Source organism: Zosterops lateralis, assembly GCF_965231275.1.
Source record: "Zosterops lateralis genome assembly, chromosome: 5".
Taxonomy (NCBI): domain Eukaryota; kingdom Metazoa; phylum Chordata; class Aves; order Passeriformes; family Zosteropidae; genus Zosterops; species Zosterops lateralis.
Window position 1 is genome coordinate 60,111,795 of NC_139766.1, and position 20,525 is coordinate 60,132,319.

The following is a 20,525-nucleotide window of genomic DNA, read 5'->3' on the forward strand; positions in this document are numbered from 1 at the left end:
GAGACACTATTTTAAAAGCTGAGTTTTTTCAAGCTACTTCTGCTTCATTTGGTCCTCAGCTGCTGCTCCTGTTTTCTCACTTTGCTGTCCCTTTGTGAGGCTTGGGAGAGCAGTCTTGGATCCTCGGTCTTGGGACCCGAGGCATGTTCCCGTTTCAGAAATTGGACACCGAGTGGATTTTGGACTTTCTCTTTGCCTTTCTCAGTGGATGTGTGTTTGTGTATCTAGAAGAGGAATAAAGAGAGCTGCCTGCTCAGGTAAAAGCAGGAAAGAACATGTGGAAGGCAGCAGTGCCCCAGGAGAGGAGCTGGTCGTTAGTGACACACAAGTGAGCGTGAGTCAACAACCTAATGCCATTGCCAAAAGCCAGCCCTGGTCCAAGATTGCATTAGCTGGGCTGCTGTGTGTGCAAGATGCAGGAAATAACCATTTTATTGGCCTTAGTGATGGTGAAACTCAGCAAGAAAAATGTGCCCTGTTTTAGGAAAGAGGCTGGAGGAGAATAGGAGGAATTGACGACAGAGTCAGGAAACATGACCTGCGAGGAGAGATTGAGAGAACTGGATTTGTTTAGCCCAGCAAAGAGATGGGGAACATAAATCTTTTGATAGTCAGGAGATTGTTGTAAGAAGATGGTGATCTATTACTCTGAATGTCTGTGGGGGGAGTATGAATATCTCTTCCTGTCGCAAAACATTCCTGTTTGAGTGAAATGTAAAGGGGAAAAAACACAACTTCAAGGGTGGCTAATCACTAGTCTAATCACATAGGGCTTGTAGATTGTAGGGAAGTTGCAGAATACCTTTCTTTAGAAGATTTTAATGCAAATAGAAAGAAAACTAAAAACCTGCCTGAACTGTTAAGCTAGTCTTACCATGCTTCCATGAGTGGGCTTGAATTAAATAGTCTTTGGATCCTCTTCCAGCACTATGCTTTTCTCCTTGAAAAATTTAACATTTGATCATAGTAGTTGCTATTTTAACAGAAGAGTAAAAATGTAGAATACTCGTTAATGACTTGCAGTTTCTGACTTAAACTTAAAAAAATGGGGGGGGGGAGGAGGGAATTTTAGGAGGAAGATAAAACATGTGGAATGTTGCAGAAATTTCAGTGATTTTCTAATTTTGCCCTAGACAGGAACAGAAATAATACTGACAAAAAATATCTACATCCTGTTCCTTTTGCAGCCTTACCTGTAGGGAAGCATGGCAGCCCTTGGAGTGCAGCAGTGCTCTGCACTCATACATAGGTTTATCTTAGCAACTCAGTTTTGGGGACTGGTGCCTCAATCACTGGAGAGGAGTTTTAAAATGGAGAAAGGCGCAACTTCTTCTGTAGCCTCATTTTGGCAGTAATTTGTAGGCCAAATAAGAACAGCTTTTTCTCCTCGCCTTCTTTACAGCTGAATTTTGCTTATTCAGGAAAACTCAGTAAGAGGGAAGACTGAATTTCATGCATACTTCCTTTTTGTTTTCTTTTGCAAGCCTATAAAAGCAGGGAATTATAGAATCTTTGGAGGTGAGAGAGTTAAAAACATTCAAATATTTTCATGTGTACGTTTGGTTGTGTCATTCTGTGGTGGCACAATAACCTGGAAAATGCAAATTTCAATATTCCTCTAGCTCTACTGCTAAGAGAAAAGATCTCACTTTGTTCTTGCTGTGTAACTGTGTGTTAGCTATTTGTTATTTATTTTGAACAGGAAAATTTCCCTCTCATCTTTAGTATCTTTGTATTTCAGACGGAACAGGAATTAGCTGGTGTAAGTGCTCTTAATGATGGCATAAGTAAAAATTACTTTCATCTTAATGCATTTAGCACATGGGAGATGAGAATTCAATATCTGCTCTGTCACTTTCCAGCCCACTTGTGGGTGATTGAGCGGGATAAGAGGAGCAACTGGATTAAGCTAAACACAAACTGCACAAGGCAGATCAATACATCTCTTGAAAGAGTTGGAGATCTCACATCACAGAAACATCAGCCTCTCCTCAGAATGGCCTCCACTGCCTCGTGGAGGTCCTGAAGAGCCCTGGAGGTCCTGAGAGCACTGCGTCAATTTCAGATATGTCGGGCTTTGGTTTGATCCTGAAGTTGAGGGGCCTTAGTGAGAAACAAATGGGACATACTGATTTGTTACGGGTGTCTTTGCTTTGCTGACTTACTTTATGAAATTGGTTTTAATTGAAATGTACCATATTTGGTTGCATGGAGGACTGAAGCGGTTTTTTTGTTTGGTTGGTTGGTTGGTTTTGTTTTGGTTTTTTTTATTAGAGGTGTTAACTGAAGAACTATTCATTATTTTATAGCTGTACTCTGCATAGAGGGTTTGTTGGAATGTTGAACTCTTCTGGTTTTTAAAAGGGTTTCAAGTTACTTCCATTAATGTAAACTTTATGTTGCTGAGGTTTTTTAGGAATTTCTAGAAATTAAAAAAATTGAGAAGATGATGTTTGCTTGCCTCACTTAATAAAAAAAGCTAGTTATAGATTTTGTACCATACATTAATACTGAAAGATGCTTGATTCAAAAATTGATTAACCTTTACTAAGTTACATTTTCTGAAAGTATTTGATTTAGAGTAGATAGGTCACAAAACAATGATTGCAGGCTACTTAAAGCATTTGAAGGATGATTTATGGAATATTCTGCTATTGTGGGAATATTTCTTAGGAAGTCTCATTGTTGACAGTGTTGGAATCAAACATTACCACGACATTTAAAAATGCAACCCAAGTAATTATCCTGGAGTGCATAAATGGGAACATTTTTATTAAACCCATTAGATTTTTAAAGCAGTAGTGAAAAATGTTGACTTAACAGGTATACATTTTTTTAGCACAAACTGCCTTCAGGGTAGTTCTGCAGAGGGGTTCACTTTGCAGTGTTGGAGCTGACTTGTCTTATTAATAGCCTGCACCCGCCTGTGGAAGCCTAAAAATGGTATTGCAGTAGTCTGATGTACAAAGGACATTGTACAAGCACTGAGCAACTGCACCTGCATTCCTGGCAGAAAATAACCATTTTTCCCTTCTCCCCACAAAAAAAAAAAAAAAAAAAAAAGGATTATATGCCAGTATTTGTAAGGACATATAAACCATCTTTATGCTTTATGTCATAATTTTAAATGCTTTTGTTTTCTCCTTTTATGTTACCTTCATGCTGTACACGTGATGGTTCTTTAGGGGATGTGCTCAAGTCAGTTCAGAACAAAAATATAAAGAGGAATTAAGTTGACTCTTCTCTTTTGTGTCTGTTTTTGTATAGATCACGTCACAAAATAAACATTGTGTGATACCCAGGTTTTCATTTCGTGATTAGCTGAGAAGGGTATCTTTTTCTTGTTTAGTAGGCCTACTTAAAGGCCAGCTGATAGATCCTGGTGCTGTCACTATATTGTACAACTTGATTTTATACCTTATGTAACTTATTCTTGAATTATTATGCTGAAGTTTTGTTCTTTTTCATCTGTGTCACAGTGCTAGGTAAAGTCCCTTAATAAAACCCTTATTTGCCCATCTGCTTGTTCTTTAAACATCTAAAGCATTATGTAAATGATGATACCTTTGTGATACTACAGTAACACTTCACTCACTCAAATGAGATTGGTTTTCTTTGTGTGGGATGCTCAGAAGAGATTTGAGAAACATCCCAAGTTTCAGTTCACTGTCTAGATAACATTGTAAAGCTGGAAGGAAGACAGGTGCAGAGATAAAAAAGGACTTAGCTGATTTTTTAAGGCAAATTCCTGAAAGAGCCCAAAGCAGAAGCCAGGTCTCCTGTGCCCCATGAATATTCTCTTTATCTTTCCCTAGGAAGCATATGGGTATTGTAGAAAATAGCTTGGCAGACATATTTTATGCCTCTTGTCCACCAGCAGCTCTGTCCCCTTATGGAGCTGCATCCTCATTCCCTCTCCCTGCACATTGGCCCCTGCTCATTCCAGGGCAGCTCTGCTCCTGACTTCTTCCAGGGCTCCCCCTCCTCTCCCACGGCTGCTGCTTGCTTTGGTCATTGGCTTCAACTTCATTTGCTCATCTCTTGGGGTTTCTGCACATTTGTTTTGGCCACTCCAGATCCCTGTGTGCCACCTCTGGATCAAGGCAGCTGAAACAATCTCTTCTTGCTTCTGCTGTCATGCTACACCAACCCCTCATGGTTTCCTTTATTCTTCACTTCAAATTCAAGCCCCAGGCTTTGAAAGGGCCACGTGGTAGTGCCCTTGCCTGAGACACTGCATTGGTTTGCTCCACCTGTGTTCCTCCCATGGAGCAAAATGTCTTTTGCCTCTCCAAGCTCTCAGTCTGTTTCCCTAGTTGCTGTGTAGTTCCCTTCTGCATTAAATACCTGCTGTCTCTTCAGGAGTGCTTCTCTGGGCCTTTACAGGAATGAAATAATACAGTTGCGGTTTAAGCCTGGTTGAACTGGTTGAGGAGAGTGGAGTATATGGGAAAAGTTAACCTCTGCTGTGTATTTCTGCTTTATATCCTGAGCTTCTTGAGCATGAGAATATACCCAAACTTAGAGCTGTCAGACTGCTCTGTGATACAGCACACCTAAGAAGATCTGAATAAACTCAAGCCTATTGTTTGGGTTTTATTAGAAGAAAAATTCCAGTCCTGTTTAGGAAAAAAAAAAAGGAATGAGATGTCTCTTGAGAGCGACACCGAAACTCTTTCCCAAATTAAAAAGAAGAGATGCTCATAATAAAGGCCCATGACAACTCACCAAGATCATTTGGAAAGGGTAAAGAATGGAATTTAAAATGTCTTCATTAATAAGAATCTCAAAATGAGTGCAAAACAGCAGAGAGGAACAAATTGGAATTATGTAAATACAGCCTTTAATAATGCATTTTATTTTTGGTTCATTCAGGCCAGCACAATTACCTGTGTGCGGGAAGGAACGACTGTATAATTGATAAGATTCGGAGGAAGAACTGCCCAGCCTGTCGATTACAGAAATGTCTGCAAGCTGGAATGAATTTAGGAGGTAAGCAGAATATTAATAGTTTGGTCTCTTAATTTGATTAGGTGAAAATATTGGAAATGTGCAGTCTTTTTATAGTTCTGGCAGCCGCATCGTCTCAGAAGTTTTAAGGTGGGATTATCCTAAAGAAGTGCTTATAGCTGATAAACTCTATTGTCATTCTAAATTGGGGTTTGGAGGTGTGTATTTTATGGCACAGAAAAAAGAAAAGTGGGTGTTTTATGATGACAGTTATTTTAGTAGAACACCATAAGCTAAAAATGTTAAAGTTTCAACTATTGCATGGGGTTGTTTTTTCTTTCTGATGAGCATTCTCTTGAATATTGAAAAACATGTTACACCATCAGGAAAGCAAATTTGCACATAGAGAAACCTCTCAACTTCTTTGGTGCTTATTCAGCATTTTTATTGATTTCTTTTCTGTGACTTGTCAGGATGTGCAATAATTTTGATGATGTTACTGCATTGTTCATATACCAACAACAAGAAGAAGAAGGAAAAATATTTTCTTACTAATTATCAAAAGCATACTGAAGGCAGTATGATAACAAAATTTATAATAGGGTGGTTTTTTTCCTGTTGTTTTAATTCTTCTTTGGTAATGGCTATGTGTTTCTGGCTGTGCTTCAGTGGATTTCCTGTCTCAAACCTTCATCTGAGCAAATGCTATTTTTCCCACCACTCCTGTGTTTATGATGTTTTCTGTGAACAGGGGTTTGGATACTGCTGCAGGTCCTTCCCATGATGTACAGAGTTACCCTTCCCTTAAGAGTGTTTTCAGTGTACAGAAAATTACAACATGGTCACAATAATACCTCCCTATCTCAAAATTCACTTTTTGTTCCCCTGGACCTATTCTCCTGGCAGCTGATTTTGGTTCTACAGATTGAGCTGCTTTGTCTTTCATAGGTTGTGTGCAAAATCCTGGTTCCTGCCTGCTGCCCTCTACCTCCCAGACTTCATTTTCTGCTGCCTTGTCTCCTGGCAGCAATACTCAGACAAGCCACACCTTACTTTTTCAGAGAGAGTAGCCCTCTTAGGCTCTCTTTCAACCCCTTTCCCAATTTTGAGATACTACGTGGTGCCCCAGGCCCCTTATTTCCTTTTCCCAAAGGAAAACAGGGCCAGATTGTGGCATGCTGGGGAGGTGACAGCTTTCCCTTGGTTTTGATCTGTGCTGTTCAGCCTAGCCAGGGAAACAGAATGCCTTTGTTTGATGAAACGGGAGCTCCATGGTAGCAGCTCCTTCATCCCATAAAATTAGTGCTGAAAATCGTTGTGGAGCAGGAAGGTCATCTCTCTGGAGTGCTGAGAATGTTACTGCATCCTGCTGGCAGCTGGTGTAGGGCATCTTCCTCTGGATGTGCCCTGTGCAGTGCCCGTGGAGCTCCAGCAAAACCCAGGACTTAAGAACCTTAGGAAACAGCAGCAGAGGACACTTCATCTGCAATGTTATGAGTTCATCCCTGTGATGTCCAGGTGGGTTTCAAAGAATGTGTTCACATTATGTCCTGTACAGAAAAGCAAGGCAGAAGGGAAACTTTGCTAGAGAGGCTTACTTCTTTTCTAAATACAGACTGGAATATAATACTGACTGCTGTAAATAAGGAAGGCATTGAAAAACCTTCTCTTTTTGCTGGAGCTTGATAGTCTGCTGGAAATCATAGTTTGTGACCTGCGATTTTCATCACAAGGAAAACCTTCAGGTGAAATTCTCACTCCTCATTTGATGCCTTTATGCCATGTAAAGGAACCAAAATGTGATAAAGGAGGTTTTTGCCATCACTGCCATGTATGAGATCTGCATTTTCCATGCACTGCAGAGCTTTCTGCTTGGTTGAAGAGGGAAAGGGCAGGCTGGAAGGAGAGGGGAGGGCTGCCAGAGAGAGGTAAAGCGCCTGCAGCCCAGAGGCAGCATTATTGTTTAGAGAGCCCCAAGGGCTCTCAAATCATGCTGATGGACCTTCCAGCCTTTGAGCCAGCCCAGCTCTGGCAGGAAATGCTGGGAACTTAAGGATTTTTCTCCACTTAGGCCATCTGTCTCCAGTGGTGAGCTCTGCATTGGGCACCTACAGAGGAGCGACACAGCATCTCAGTTTTGGGAGCTTCTGTGTGCCATTGCAGGGTATTTCTGATGTGTTGGAGATCATCACAAAAAATGAAGGTGGAAATGACAAATTCATATTTGAAAACTGTGATTTTCATGTAAAATGCCAAGGTTTGGTACTAAATAACATTTTTTTTTATATTTAGCTTGAAGAGAATAAGTGAGGTCATATTATGAAGATACATGATGGACTTTAGTTTCATGTGGTCAGCCTGGTTTTGCCAAGCATATTCATTACTCCAGTAAAAAATGGGCTTTTACCCATTTCTAGCTTGGACTTAGAGGCAAAATGGGCAAGTATTTTATTAGGTAGCTTGATCAGTAAGGAGCTGGAGAAAAATTAATTTGAAAATGCAATTTAGTTTAAAGTTCTCTTTGCAGCAGAGTGCTCTCTGTAGCTGTGACACACTGCACTGTGCTGTGCTCCTGGTGGAGTAGGGCCAAGCTCAGCTCTCCTCCAAAGAAAAGAAAATGTAAAAACAAATCCCAAATTGTATCAGAGGTGCTGATGTCCTTGGTTCATGAGAAATAGAGTAAGATGATAGGCAAAATGCTCATCAGCATAGCTCAGGCCTGAATGTCTGCAAATTGCTGAAACCAGGGGCATTTATTTTCCACTTGTACATAGCAATGATGTTTTATCTCCTCATTTAAAGAGGAAAAAAAAAAAAAAAAAAAACCACAAAAAAACCACACCCAAACCTCCAGTTGATCTAGAAGAAATATTGTATTAGGGAACAAGGTCCTGTCTCCCATGGGCTAGAAAGAAACTTGACTCTCCTTTGCCATCCTCCCCATGTATGGATGGGAGTGAAGGACCCCAGGCTGCCCCCACCCAGCTCCTCCCACATGCTGAAACAGGGGGGGTTATAAAGCAAATTTTGTAATTTGACAGTTTGAGGTTGTCTTCCTGCTCTTACTGAAGATACTAATCTCTATAATGGAAAACTGGAAGTCAGAAATAGCGTTCCATGTTTCCTGCAGCACGTTTTTGCACAATCTCCGATTCATCTACTGATCTCTTTTCTCGGGGTTTTTTCTTTTTCTCTTTTGGTAATATTCTTTCTCAATATTTTTAAAATAGTAAAATAGAGTGCTTTTGTACTCTGTCAGTCTTTCAGTTTTGTTTTGATGGCATATCTTCTACTTTCCAGCATGCTGATTTTTTTTTTCTAAATTAAAAAAAATTATTTTGACTGGTGGCAGCATGCCATGATTAGGCACCTTGTAAAAAAGAAGTGTAATTCAGTGATACAAAATACACCTTTTTGTGAATGCTCAGCCAAAACAATTTGGCAGTTTTATTGTTTACCTCCTCATTTTGTTTGCTGAAAAATTGGAGCATTATTCTAAGCTCTTACATCCTTTAATAATCTTCAGAAAATTATTCATCAAGTCTGCAAATAATTTACCTAATTATGTTATTGTCTCAATTTTTGTTTTGATTTTATAAGAAGTATCTGCAACCTGCAATTTCTGCAAAGCTGAAGTTGCCAGGTATCACATTAAATCTCCCTTCTCATTTCTAGAAGGTATGTGTGTGCTCTGCAGACAGCTATATCCCCTTTGGCACATAAGACTCCAAAACTTTTTTTGGAATCATATTTTGTTTGTTGTTTTGTTATCTTTTTTTTCCTTTTTTTTTTTAACTCCAGTGACATATGCTAGGCTTAATTGTTGGAAGAGATTCAGAGTGAGCAGCAGCACTATGAAGGTATGCTGGCCCATTTTTGGTTTATGCTCTTTTCAAGATTCTGTAATTAATTTTCAGTTAATTACGGACCAGAATGACTTCACGGATTTGGGAAGTTTCTTCCAGCAGGCTCTGTGATTGGGTTTGGCGAGGCTCTTGCTTTCTCACGAGATGTTTTTTTGGCTCCCACCTCGTGCTGCTGTTCCTCAGTTGTGGCCATCCACATGGTGGCACTGGGGGTATCACAGTGAGACTCCCAGTCCTACATCTTGGCATGGGGTCTCAGGCCACCACCAGCTGCATCCCGTAAGGCAGCAGCCTCTGGGATGTGCCCTGCACTGCCACCAGGGTGGCACAGAGCCTCCGGGTGTCACTCCCGTGTGCTGGTGCCTGGAGAATGGGAATGTTTTATATGGTGTCACTTGAGGCGATTGCCACCACCCTTTCTTGGGCAGGGTGGTCCTCCCACCTTGGATGTGGCCTAGTGAGCAGGCATCCCTCCCTGTTCTGCATGTTCAGAGAAGGTCCCTCTTCTGCCATGGGATGTGCAGAGGGGACAAAAATGTGTGGAAAGATCTGTTCCATGCAGGCTGGGATCCTTCCCTGTGAAACACTGCCGAGACTTCCCGGCGTTGGTCTCCCACAGCAGTGAGGAGCAGCTTGCTCAGGGACCCTTTGGATCTGGAAGGGACATAAAATAGATTTCACCTTGCAAATTACACAGTTCATCATTCTGTCTGCAGAGGCTGCCTGTGAAATCCAAGTCTTGGGTCCGCATACATTTACATATGTAAGACACTTGGTGCACAAGATGCTGGGTGTGATTTGTAGGCTTCACTGGCAGATACTCTTATTTTTTACACATTGAAATATTTCAATAATCTGAAAAATAGGTTAATTAAGATAGACAGTAGTAAGATATAGTACTTCACCTTTTTGCCCAGTTTTCTGTTTTCCATTTAAGAGCTCATACTAGTAGGGTTTTAAATTGCACTATTATTTTCAGTTACTGGAGATTATATGGTTTATATTATCGTTGTTCCTATCTTTCTGAGAAAAAAAGAGAAATAGAAGAAAATCTGAAAACTTAGGGAAAACGTAAATACAGCAAAAGTGTATCCTCTTATTTTTCTTTAATTTTTTCTACTAACCAAGATTTCATACATTTTAAAGGAAAATAAACCCCTTTGTGTAAGACACAAGCAATTTGAGGGATGCATATGGTTAAATTTTATTTTTCATTTAAACTTTAACTGCAAAGTATTTTGAAATGCCATTAACTTTAATGCATTTTTATTTGCATTTATTATGTAGCATTTTCTTCTGAGGGAATCTAGTCAATAATTTTTTAGCTTGAACATTCAGCTGGGTTTTTTATCAGTTCTTTCAACAGACTTTCACAAGCACCAGCAGGTTGGAAAAGACCTTTGAGTAATAAACAATACTATTTAAGTAATAAGTAAGTAACAAATAAATAATAATTTACATAAGTAATAAATAATTAATAGATAAAAGTAAGTAATAGATAATTTGGCTGTTGCTGTTGAAGGTGTAGGAGTCACTTTGTTCAGCAATTAACCTTTCCTCCTTTTGTGTCCATCTTACTCCATGTGTAGTGCTCTTGCCCTGCTCTTGGTGTGACCCTCTAACTTTCCAACTTGAATCATCCTTATGAATAGAATGTTTAGATTGGATGTTAGGAAAAGTTTCTCCACTGAAATGGCTGTAAAGCATTGGAAGAGGCTCCCCATGGAAGGATGTTTTCCTTCAGAAACCATGCTTAGAGACATAGTTTAGTGGTGGACTTGGAAGTGTTGCATTAAGGGTTGGACTGAATGATTTTAAAGGTCTTTTCCAACCTAAATGATTCTGTGATTTTTAAATATTGTAAATGACTATGAGAACAGTCACATGCTACAACTATTAAGAAGTTATTTGTGAATGATGGTTAAAAATGCAGAATTTTGAAGAGGACTGGTAATGTCAGTAATCTCTTGGGCATCGATTAAAAGCAGTATTGAAAGTGTGTCCTTGTACTTGGAATTTTGCTGATGATTTTATTCTGTGTGAGAAGGCAGCTGGAGAAGATGCACTGCAGTGGTCCAAGAGCCCACAACTCCCATCCAGCAGTCCCTGATCAAACTCCTAATTGGGTTTATGCTTTGTTTTTTTCACATTTTCCCAGTTCCAGCTCTCCCTTCTGCAAGTGCCCAGCTGCCAGCAACATTTGTCTTTCCTCCAGGAACAGCCTTTCAGGCTTTTGGCGTGAGGCTGCTGAACTCCAGACTTCCCATTCTATCTTCTAGACTCTCCACTGTACCATTCAAGGCACAGCACCCTTGGTTTCCAGACTTGCAAAGGAGCTGCATCCCTGCTGAGAGTGTGTCTCAGCCTGCCCCATGTCCTGCAGTGGTGCTGTGCACTCAGGTTTTTGGGGGGCTGTCTGATTTTGGCTGTGCAGGCTCAGAGGCTGCTCTTTCCCCAGAGCTTCATGTTCTGTGTGTGGTGCCTTGCTTTGGTCCAAAACACAAGGAAGGAGGGTGATCACAGTTTTCTGAGAGGAAGCTTTTCAGCATTTCTGAAAGTTGTTACGTGCAGCTCTTGGTGATGCTTTGTTTTTTCCTGTATCACCAAATTATCACTTCCACAGTGATATTATTTTTACAGCTTCCTTCCACAGTGCTGTAAGTCCATATCCTTTTTACTCTTCCTCACAGTAAAACATAGTTTCTGCTGTGAAAACCTGCCTGTGTCTCCTGTTCCTCTTTTTTCCAGAGCTGCTGGTTGCCACCAGAACCCTTCTGAAATCTGCCCCTGTGGTCTGTGATGATGTGTTTCCATTACTCACTTCCCCATCACTGGGAGAAGCTGTAGGAGCAGGAGGAACTTGTCCTTTTCACCAAGCTGTAGCTTCAGAGAGTTTCCACCTGAAGAACAGGGCATGAAGATTTAACTTGCCATGCTTGCAACAACCTTGGCCAAAGTAGGGCGGGCTCACAATGTTGAATTGTGGGTTTTGTTTTGAATTTTATTTCCTGATTTTTTCTCCCCCCATCAATTTCCAAGTGCATGGCTTTCTATTTTTAGTACCTGTGTTTTGCTAAAATAAATGTGAGGTGTGGCAAGCATACCTGCCTCAAAAAGCAGCCCTTAGAGTCCCATGGCAGTCAAAAGAACGTTTCCCAGCAGGTTATGAAGGGAATGCTGAGCATATTTAAAGGGAGTTCCACAATACCCCACATCTTAAGCCTTGGAAAACACAGCAGCAAGAAGCTGGTGTTTAACAGAGAGGGAGGCAAGGTGAGGGCACTGGGTAGAGTGTTTTTAAACCACTCAGTACACACCTTCCTGCACACTGGGGCTGGTGATTTGTGTCCTTTTGTAGTTCTCTGCCATCAGCTTTCCCAAGTCGTACAAATGGGTAATGGTACAGATTTGCCATTACCCCAGAAAAATTCTTAATATTATATATTGTTAATATTGTTATTATTGTTAATAATTGTTAAAAATAATTGTTAATATTACATATACAGTGTTTTCTCCAATGTTCAGGGTGATTTATTGAAGCAGGAGGTTACCAGGGCTATACTATCTTTTCTTTTTTAATGACGAATTGTGAATTAGATGGTGAAAAATACTGCCAAGAAGACTGCAGAAGATAAACAGCCAGCTTGTATTTCACAGGTACCGTTGCTGTTCTGAGAAGTGGGGTAGATAATTTCTAGAAGATGAGGGACAGCCCGGCAGCATTCAGTGTATTAGGAGTAAGGTCATTTGACAGAAATCTGAGTTGATAAAAACTGGGAATATGGAAGTTGTACAAATGAGGAGACAAACTTTCTCAAAATTTTTGTTGTTTGGGGGAAAAAAGTCAAGTGAGAATATGGTAATGACATACCCAGAAAGACCACAGAGGGAAGGGCAGCACTTACAAAGCTTAGTTCTAGTAAGAACAAAAATGAAACACTGTTTAGCGTCGAGTGGAAGTCTGAGCACTTAAGATATGGAATGAGAGGTGCTGTGGCAGTTTGGTTTTGAAGGACTCTGAAATGCATGTTGAGAACCTGTGTCTCCAATGTAAAATGTGATGTTTTAGACATGATAAAACTGTCTATCAGGGTTTTATCATGTTGTGATCAGGATGGAGGGCACACAAATCATGGAACACACATGGAACACTGGGTATCAACCCAAATAAAAGCAAGGGAGAAGACTTGGATGAGGAGTGCCTGCAGAAGGTTGGATGGGAATGGGTCTCTTGGGAGGAACGTTGTCACTTGGCATAAGGCAGAAACCAGCTACCATAGCCAAGAGTATTTAGTCTGGTGCAGTCAAAATCTGTTCTCCAAAGTTTCCTTAACTTCTTTTAAAATAAAATTATTACCAATGCTTGCAGTTCACACTGCTGGTGTTTCATTCCAACAGGTGTCTTGGAGTTGTAGGTGATCTCATCTTCGCGTTTGTTGTTGAAATTTTACTGCTTGTCTGTATTTGATGTCAAATAGAATAATCAAAGCCACTGATGCATTTAGTAGACAACTCTTAGCTCAAAAATTATTGAATTTGCCATATGTTTGAAGAATGAATAAATAATCAGTTAAAAAATGAGTTTTGGGAGCATCTGAAAAGGACTGATTAAGATTGGCTTTCATCAACATTGTAATTTTCTTTAGTAAGCTTTTTTTTAAGGCTTTGTTTATTGGATGATTTAAGTATTTACTAAATACTTTTCTTTTGAAATTAATGAAGGAGTACAAGAGAGAGTTCTATATACCAAAAATGTTAGATGTGAGATTGTGTTATGTGATTTTGGGATTTAATATGAAATATATGTGGGGGGGGGAAATTTTCATACTTTAGCCATTTCTCATTAAAAAACTTTATCAAAACCAGCTTGATTTGATTTTAACAGGAAACCACTAATTGGCATTTGGTGAAAGTTGTTCCCACACAGGGAGGAGTACCCCTATGAAACTGTTATTTTTCATTTAATTATCACTTCGAGGATTGCTGAGAAACAAGCAAATGTGTTAGACATTTTCCCTGACAACCTAAATATTCCTGTAAAATGCACTTTGGATCTCAGCTTTCTTTTGTCACTTTTGTCCGCTGTTTCTTCATGAATGCTTAGCCTGAAACTCAGCTTTAAAAAGGGATTAATTCCTCTGTCTCTTACCCAAACTCCCCAGTGCCTTTCCTTCTTAATTGTTGTGCTCATCACTGTCCCACATGCTAGACAGGTGGGTAACCTGAGCTTCATCCTTGGGTCAGACCTCAAAATGCATAAGATTTGGTCTGGGCTTTCACCTGAAGGTTTTTGAGACAACTGCTGTGTGCAAGTGCTGGTGTGAGGTGCCACCTCCCTGCAGGTGTTTGCATTTCACTGCTCAGTATCTCCAGCTGTAAGTGTAATCAGAAGAAAATGTGGATTTTTTGTTAAAATATTATAAGATTTCTCATAAAGTGGGCATCTAATTACTCAAAATGGTGTTCTTCCAGAGTGGTTTCTTGTAATACTGAAAGGACATCTGGAGTAGAGCCCTGCTGAGGGTCTGGTAGTGACTGTAATGATTACATGTATAACAAAGTAGAGAGTAAATATGTAGATGTACAGATTTGGATCAGAACTCAAAAGCATCTTCACTACCAGTGTCAGAAGCCAACATGATGGCAGGTTTGGTACAGATTGGGATGTTGAGAAGTGCAAGTTGAGGCATGGAGAAATGGGATATCTGAGTGCAGCTGCTGAGGGACTGCAGGGAAGAAAGGAGCACGGTTGTGTGATGATCCTGAGTTAAACTTAGAGTCAGCGAGGTGAAATTGTTGCAAAAACAGGCAAGTCTTATGTGATGCCAAGAAATCCCTCTGTTTCTTGTCAGAGCTGGCAAGTGTGGGCCTGGTGATTGTGTCTGGTTTCAACACTTCTGGGCAGGGTGGTGGGGATGGGGCAGCCTTGCAAAATTGTCACATATGTCTTTGTGCCAGTTGGTGGGATTGAAGTACCTGTGGTAAAGGATGTCTCTCATCTCTTCTGGGACTTTGTCCGGTGTCTGAATGTGTCTGCAGGTCCCTTGATAACCCACTCTGTTTTTTCACATCAGGTCTTTAAGTTTAGAAATCTTCCTTCCTGAAGTTTCCTATCATGGGTCTGAAGAAAGATGTATACAGATTAGAGACTTGTCCAGGGAAGAACAAGGATAATAAGATGCTCACAAGGAAAAGAAAAATATGGACAAGAAAAAAGAAACTAAGGGTCAAAGAAACTCATTTCATGTTACTGTGGAAGGGAGAGACTTTAAGAAGGTTGTGATACCAGTCTTTCAATTCAAAAAGTGGTGTAAAAGAGGACAGGAATGATAAGTTGCTCTTTATGGCCACTGGGGGAATGATGGAGAGAAATCAACTTTATTGTAGGCAACAATGATACAGCATTGGAGATGTTGGAGAGCACTGACTGGTTAGACGTTGGAGGAAGATGTGGGACATTGTGAAATTCCCTCTGTTGGAGATTAATAACATACTGAGTTGGGCAAAGTATGGTTGATCCTGCTCAGGGCAATAGGATAAACTGCTTCAGATATATTGTTTCTGTGCTCCAGCAGCATTGCACTGCTTCATATATTAGCATCTGTTCCAAACAAAGCAAACTGCAAACGCTTCTGAGGTTGTTCTATAAGCAACCGAAGTAATATTTACCTATTGCAGTCTATTTTGTTAGGCGTTTAAATCCAACTAGAATAAAGAACCAAAATACATTTAGATGAACGTAATGAAAATAGTACACAATTGCTATTAAAATGTACATCAGAAGCTCCTTCTTTCATCTGTGCTCTACCTCCCTTTTTGGTGTCCAGATGTAAACCAGGAATAAGAATTACACTTTTGGATGGTCCTAGTTCTTTGCAGGGTCTGACCAAAGGCAAATAAAATGTGATATTTCCATAGATCAGACTTCATGCACGTTTACTCCTTGTCTTTAAGCTGTCCAGTCATGTCAGATTAAAGTGTTATTTATTAATTAGTAAACAGTGTGCCAGACTATGTCATTGTTTCAGTTATGCCTTCCATTTCATTCTCCTGAATTCAATCATTGGATTGGAGCTTATTGTCCAGTAAAAGCTTCCTTCTGCCACTGGAGGATAAGAAATTAGGAAATTTTCTTTCCTTTGTTAATTAGACTATTGATTCCTCAGGCTCAACAATAAGTGATAGCATTTTCTATCACTTTCTCCTCTGGGTCACAGCTGTGAGAAACAGATTTTAAAATTTAATTTGCTGTGTGAAGCCAGGACCTTTGTTTTCTTCCTTACCAGGTGCAGTCTCTCTTTCTTTGCATGCTTAGACAGACTGCTGGGTGTCTTTGGCATATCCCAAACACCACTGCAGAAATCCCCTTTGAAAGGCCTCTGCTTTGCAGGAGTCAAGTCCTTTTGGCCGTATGTCTTATATGATAAAGTAATTTTGTGCTCTACTTTCAAGTCTCTGTGCAAGTTGTCCCTGCACCAGTAGTTGCTTTTTGTTTGCTTCTTCCTCTTCATCTCTCCAGTTAAAGCAGTGACTCATCTGCTTGCCCATGTTCCTCCCAGGCTTGTACCTGATCCTTTCTTCTCACACATGGCACAACAGGAGTTGGACTCATGGATCCTTGTGGGCTCCATCCAGCTCAGGGTATTCTATGAGTCTAACACTTGGAGTCACATTTAGAGGTTCTTCCTCTTCTGGAGCTACCTGAAAATCAGTGATTTGCTTCCCCAAGTGGGTAATGGGTTTTATGGAAAATTTCGGGTCCTATCTTGGTTGTTCCTTCTGTGTTTCTGGAAGAAAAGAAGTGTACCTGAGTGCACTTTGTAGGGAAAATGGGATAATGCTATAAGATCTCGTTTGCATTACTGTTTTTCATATTATTCCATGCATTTCCAGGCATATGTATGTGTTTATGTATGAAGTCTGTAATATTGTCTAGAAATTTCTCAGTAAAACCTCATTCCCATTGTGCTAGACAACTAAGTGAAAAAACGTCTGTACCAAGATAGCTCAAAATTTTCATGTCAAGATACAACAGATTTGGGGGAAGGGAAAACACTATTTGTGGTAGCAGTAAAATAGCTAATGAGAACAGATGTCAGCTCATTGAAGTAAGTGAAGCAAAGTCACCAGGCAAACATGATGAAAAGATTCAGAGGAGGGAAAAGTGGCATTTTGATGGAGCATTTATCTGTACAAAGGTGGAGGCACTGAGTGAGAGCTCAGAGAAGAGCCTGCCTTGAGTCAGAGCTGCCTGGAGGGGAGAATTGGCACCTTTGGTAACTGTGGTGCAGCGAGGTCCTGGAGGTTGTTTTTGGAGAGCAGAGGCAGGTGGCAGTGGCAGGGTGTGCAGAGAAAGCCTGGAGCATTTGGCTGGCATGGTGTGGAAGGGAGAAAGCTGACAGCTGTGGAGCCTGGGAAGGAGGTGGTGGTTGTAGCTCAGGTGTGAGCTTGGGCACTGGACCTGGATGGAGGAGCCCAAGTGTTTGAAATGCAGGTGTTCACTGGCGTGGGTACAGCACAGTTAGAGGTGGCCACAGTGGGTTTGTTTTGCAGCATACTGTCTACCCTCAGGCTGCCTAGACCACTAGTGGTACAGCACATGCTTAGAAATTATCCCAAATTACACCTAATTTGAAGTGCATATAGTAATTTGCACCCCCCCCACACCCCTTGTCTTTTATGTTTTGTGTATTTACTCCAGTTGCTGCTTTCTCTACTCCTTTACATCTTTTTTAAACCTCCACCACTTTTTGTGTCCTCTGCTGTGTCCATTCTGGTTTCCCCTCTCCTTCCACTAAAGTTCTCTGCTTTACACTAGAAGTAACATATGTTCTTACAACATGCTTTTGATATCCCTCATGGATCCAAATAAGCATAGAATATAATAAAGATCTGTTGGGTTGGGATCAGCTTGGTCCTGGCTCTGTCAGAGCATTATAGATGTGATTAAATAAAGATCTTAGTCATCTAAATCGTGACTTTATGTTTGCAAACAATAAGCGATTTTCTGATGGACATCAAGGCAAGCTCTGAATATCATCTTTAAAATAAATAAATTTAGATTCTAGGGCATTGTCATTGCAAGTCTAGTGACTCACCCTACATAGAACTACAGATAATTTTCTAAACTTCACATTTAGCTTACTTTTTTACCTTCAGAGCACTGGAACATTGTGCAGAGCATGTTACATTGTTCATCTTCTAAACCTGAACACTAGTACAATTCTACAAACAAGCTACTATCTTAGAAATCTGCTGAATTAAATCATAATATTTATGGAGTTTATCTACTATTAAAAATATTTTGTTCTTTGATGTCTCTGGATCCCATGTTTTTTACTGTAATGCGGTGAAAATTACTAATTTTGAGCTTATGAATAGTAGTGATTGGATGTGTGGAGTCCATAACTTAATTTGTGTATATTCCCTGGGCACAAAGGGAGTATATAATATATATAATCTACATGTATTATCTCCCTCTAGACCCAACTCATGTACAGCATGTGTAAGTTTGCTATGGTATTTTTAAAAAGAGAATGTGATAGTTTACCTATCTTGTGGCTACCCTAAGCCCTCAAACTTTTACCCTTAAAAATAAGGACTGCCATAATTTGTAGCTGATGTTCATGTTAATTTTTATTCCAAACCCAATTTACAATAGGGCCACATTCAGATAAGTGTCCTGTTATTGGACCTAGAGTAGCATTCCTTGTTGCAGATGACTAGAAACCTATTGAGCATTTTACAGATGGCACAAAAACTCCCATGCTGAGGTGGCAGAATCCCTGTTTCAGCTTCTGGACAGGAGAATTCCATGTGAAAAGTCAATACTAAGGAACCAGCTGACCAACTGACTTGTATCTTATTTGTTCCACTATTTATTGTTAGAGCTACAGAGAATGGCTGTTGGAAGTGCCATTTTAAAATCCGAGTTTGTGACTTTTCAAATGTTTCACCTTTTTGTTTCTTTTGTTTTTGTTTTTTAATTGGGGCATAAGGACCACCTAAAATACTGAACAAAAGTCATGACAGATATTTGAGATTTTAACCTTGGGTATATCTGTGGTGTCTTTCTCTGCTGTTTGTTTTTCTTCACCTACTACTCTGTCTCAGGTGATTTAAGAATAGGAGAATTATAATATGATATTCTGGCTGCAGTAACAGTGAACAGGAGGGCAAGAGGTCCTGCAGTCACTGCTACACAGCCATTTATTTGGATGAAACCCTTGTCCTAACTCCAGACAGGCTTCAGACATCAGCTTTGTCACTTGAAATGTCCCATCCTTGCTCCATCCCCTGGCCCCAGTGTGGACAGCCAGGAATTTCTTGAGCATTTTCAGGGAGTAATCATGATGGGGATGGCTTTTATTCTCCATTTCAGTCACTTTTGTAGCTGGTACTGGAGTGAGAGAGCAAATGTGAAAAACAGCTTTTAAAGAGTGTCTCGGAGTATGTACTGCTCAGTTTGTATTTAATCTTTACTTGTTGGTTTCTGTGGGAGTTACCAAACCAGTTGAGCTACAGCACTGGCGTGGAGCCAAATGAAAAATACAGTTTTCTTCACTGTAAACATGACTGTCAAGCAGTAATGTTTTTTCTCAGCTTCATTTTAAAGGCATTATAATGGAAGAAAATGAAACTAAAACACATTTTTATGCCAGTTTTATACGTGGAAGAATGTTATTTCTTTCTTTTTCTTTTAATAAAGAACTCTTGGGGAACGAAACATACAAACTTATCTATTAAGTATGTGATCAGTTATCTGTGCTGCAAGATACTTGATGGAGTTGGTAAACCAACACTTTTTTCTATTCTGGTGTAGTTATGGTGCAAATGCTTTTTTTTTTTTGCCTCTGCAAACATGAAAAATGTGTAGAGTTCTTTATTTTTAGTCCTGTTTTGATAACAGAAAAAAAATATATAATGCCTGATAAACTTAATGAATAACAGCAGCAAACACTAATCTCTCCTTCAGGCTTATTTTTAAACTCTGTTTTCAGTGTCCAATGGCTCTGTTAACTCATCATCAGACATTCAGCTGAGCTCGCTCATCATTGCTTTGCTTTTGGGATTTGTTTTGTTGAAAAATCTGTAAGTCCAGCTTTGCCTTTCTAAGATAAATGCAAACTATATTTAGTGCTCACCAGGACATCCTTGTGTAGGTGCAACTGCACCACATGGGGAACCACTGCATTTTCATTTCCTTTTCAGGACTGAACTTCCCAGGGTTGTCTGCTTTGCCTATGACTCCCTCTGTTTTATTTTGCAGAGTGAGGAAAATGCTTGTTTAACAAAATGATCAGCTGCTGCTCTGTAAAATGAATTTTTGGGTACTAGGATTGAAAATGACATCTTGAAGAATGGATGTTGCATCCATGTAACTTGATGCACCGGAGGATAAAAAATCCTTTGGTTGTGTTTTGTTGTTTGAATAAGCTTTTTTAAGAATTTCGTAATAGAAAAGTAAGAAATAGGATTTGAACGGACTTTTAGAAGGATCTTCTCACAATTCCCCTGTCTTGAGACAGAATAAGCTGCAGTGAAACCTTTGCTGACAGATACTTGTCTCACCTCTTCCTTATAACTTCAAATGGACAGCTATTCCTATGTAACCTGTGCTAATGCTTTTGATAATTAGGAGGTTTTGAAGTGGATGTGGTTTGCTGAACAAAAGATCTTGAAAATTTATTAGGAGCAGCACATTTTTAT

The 20,525-nt window shown here is 39.9% G+C and overlaps 1 protein-coding gene across 3 annotated transcripts in view; it reads left to right on the plus strand.

Annotated features, from left to right (window-relative positions):
• The window catches only part of NR3C2 (nuclear receptor subfamily 3 group C member 2), a 189,069-nt gene that overhangs the window by 137,123 nt on the left and 31,421 nt on the right, over positions 1-20,525 (plus strand). For all 3 annotated transcript variants that reach the window (XM_083861011.1, XM_083861012.1, XM_083861010.1), the window contains one exon: positions 4,876-4,992. In XM_083861011.1, the coding sequence (XP_083717137.1) occupies positions 4,876-4,992 (117 nt within the window). The remainder of the gene's footprint in view (positions 1-4,875; positions 4,993-20,525) is intronic.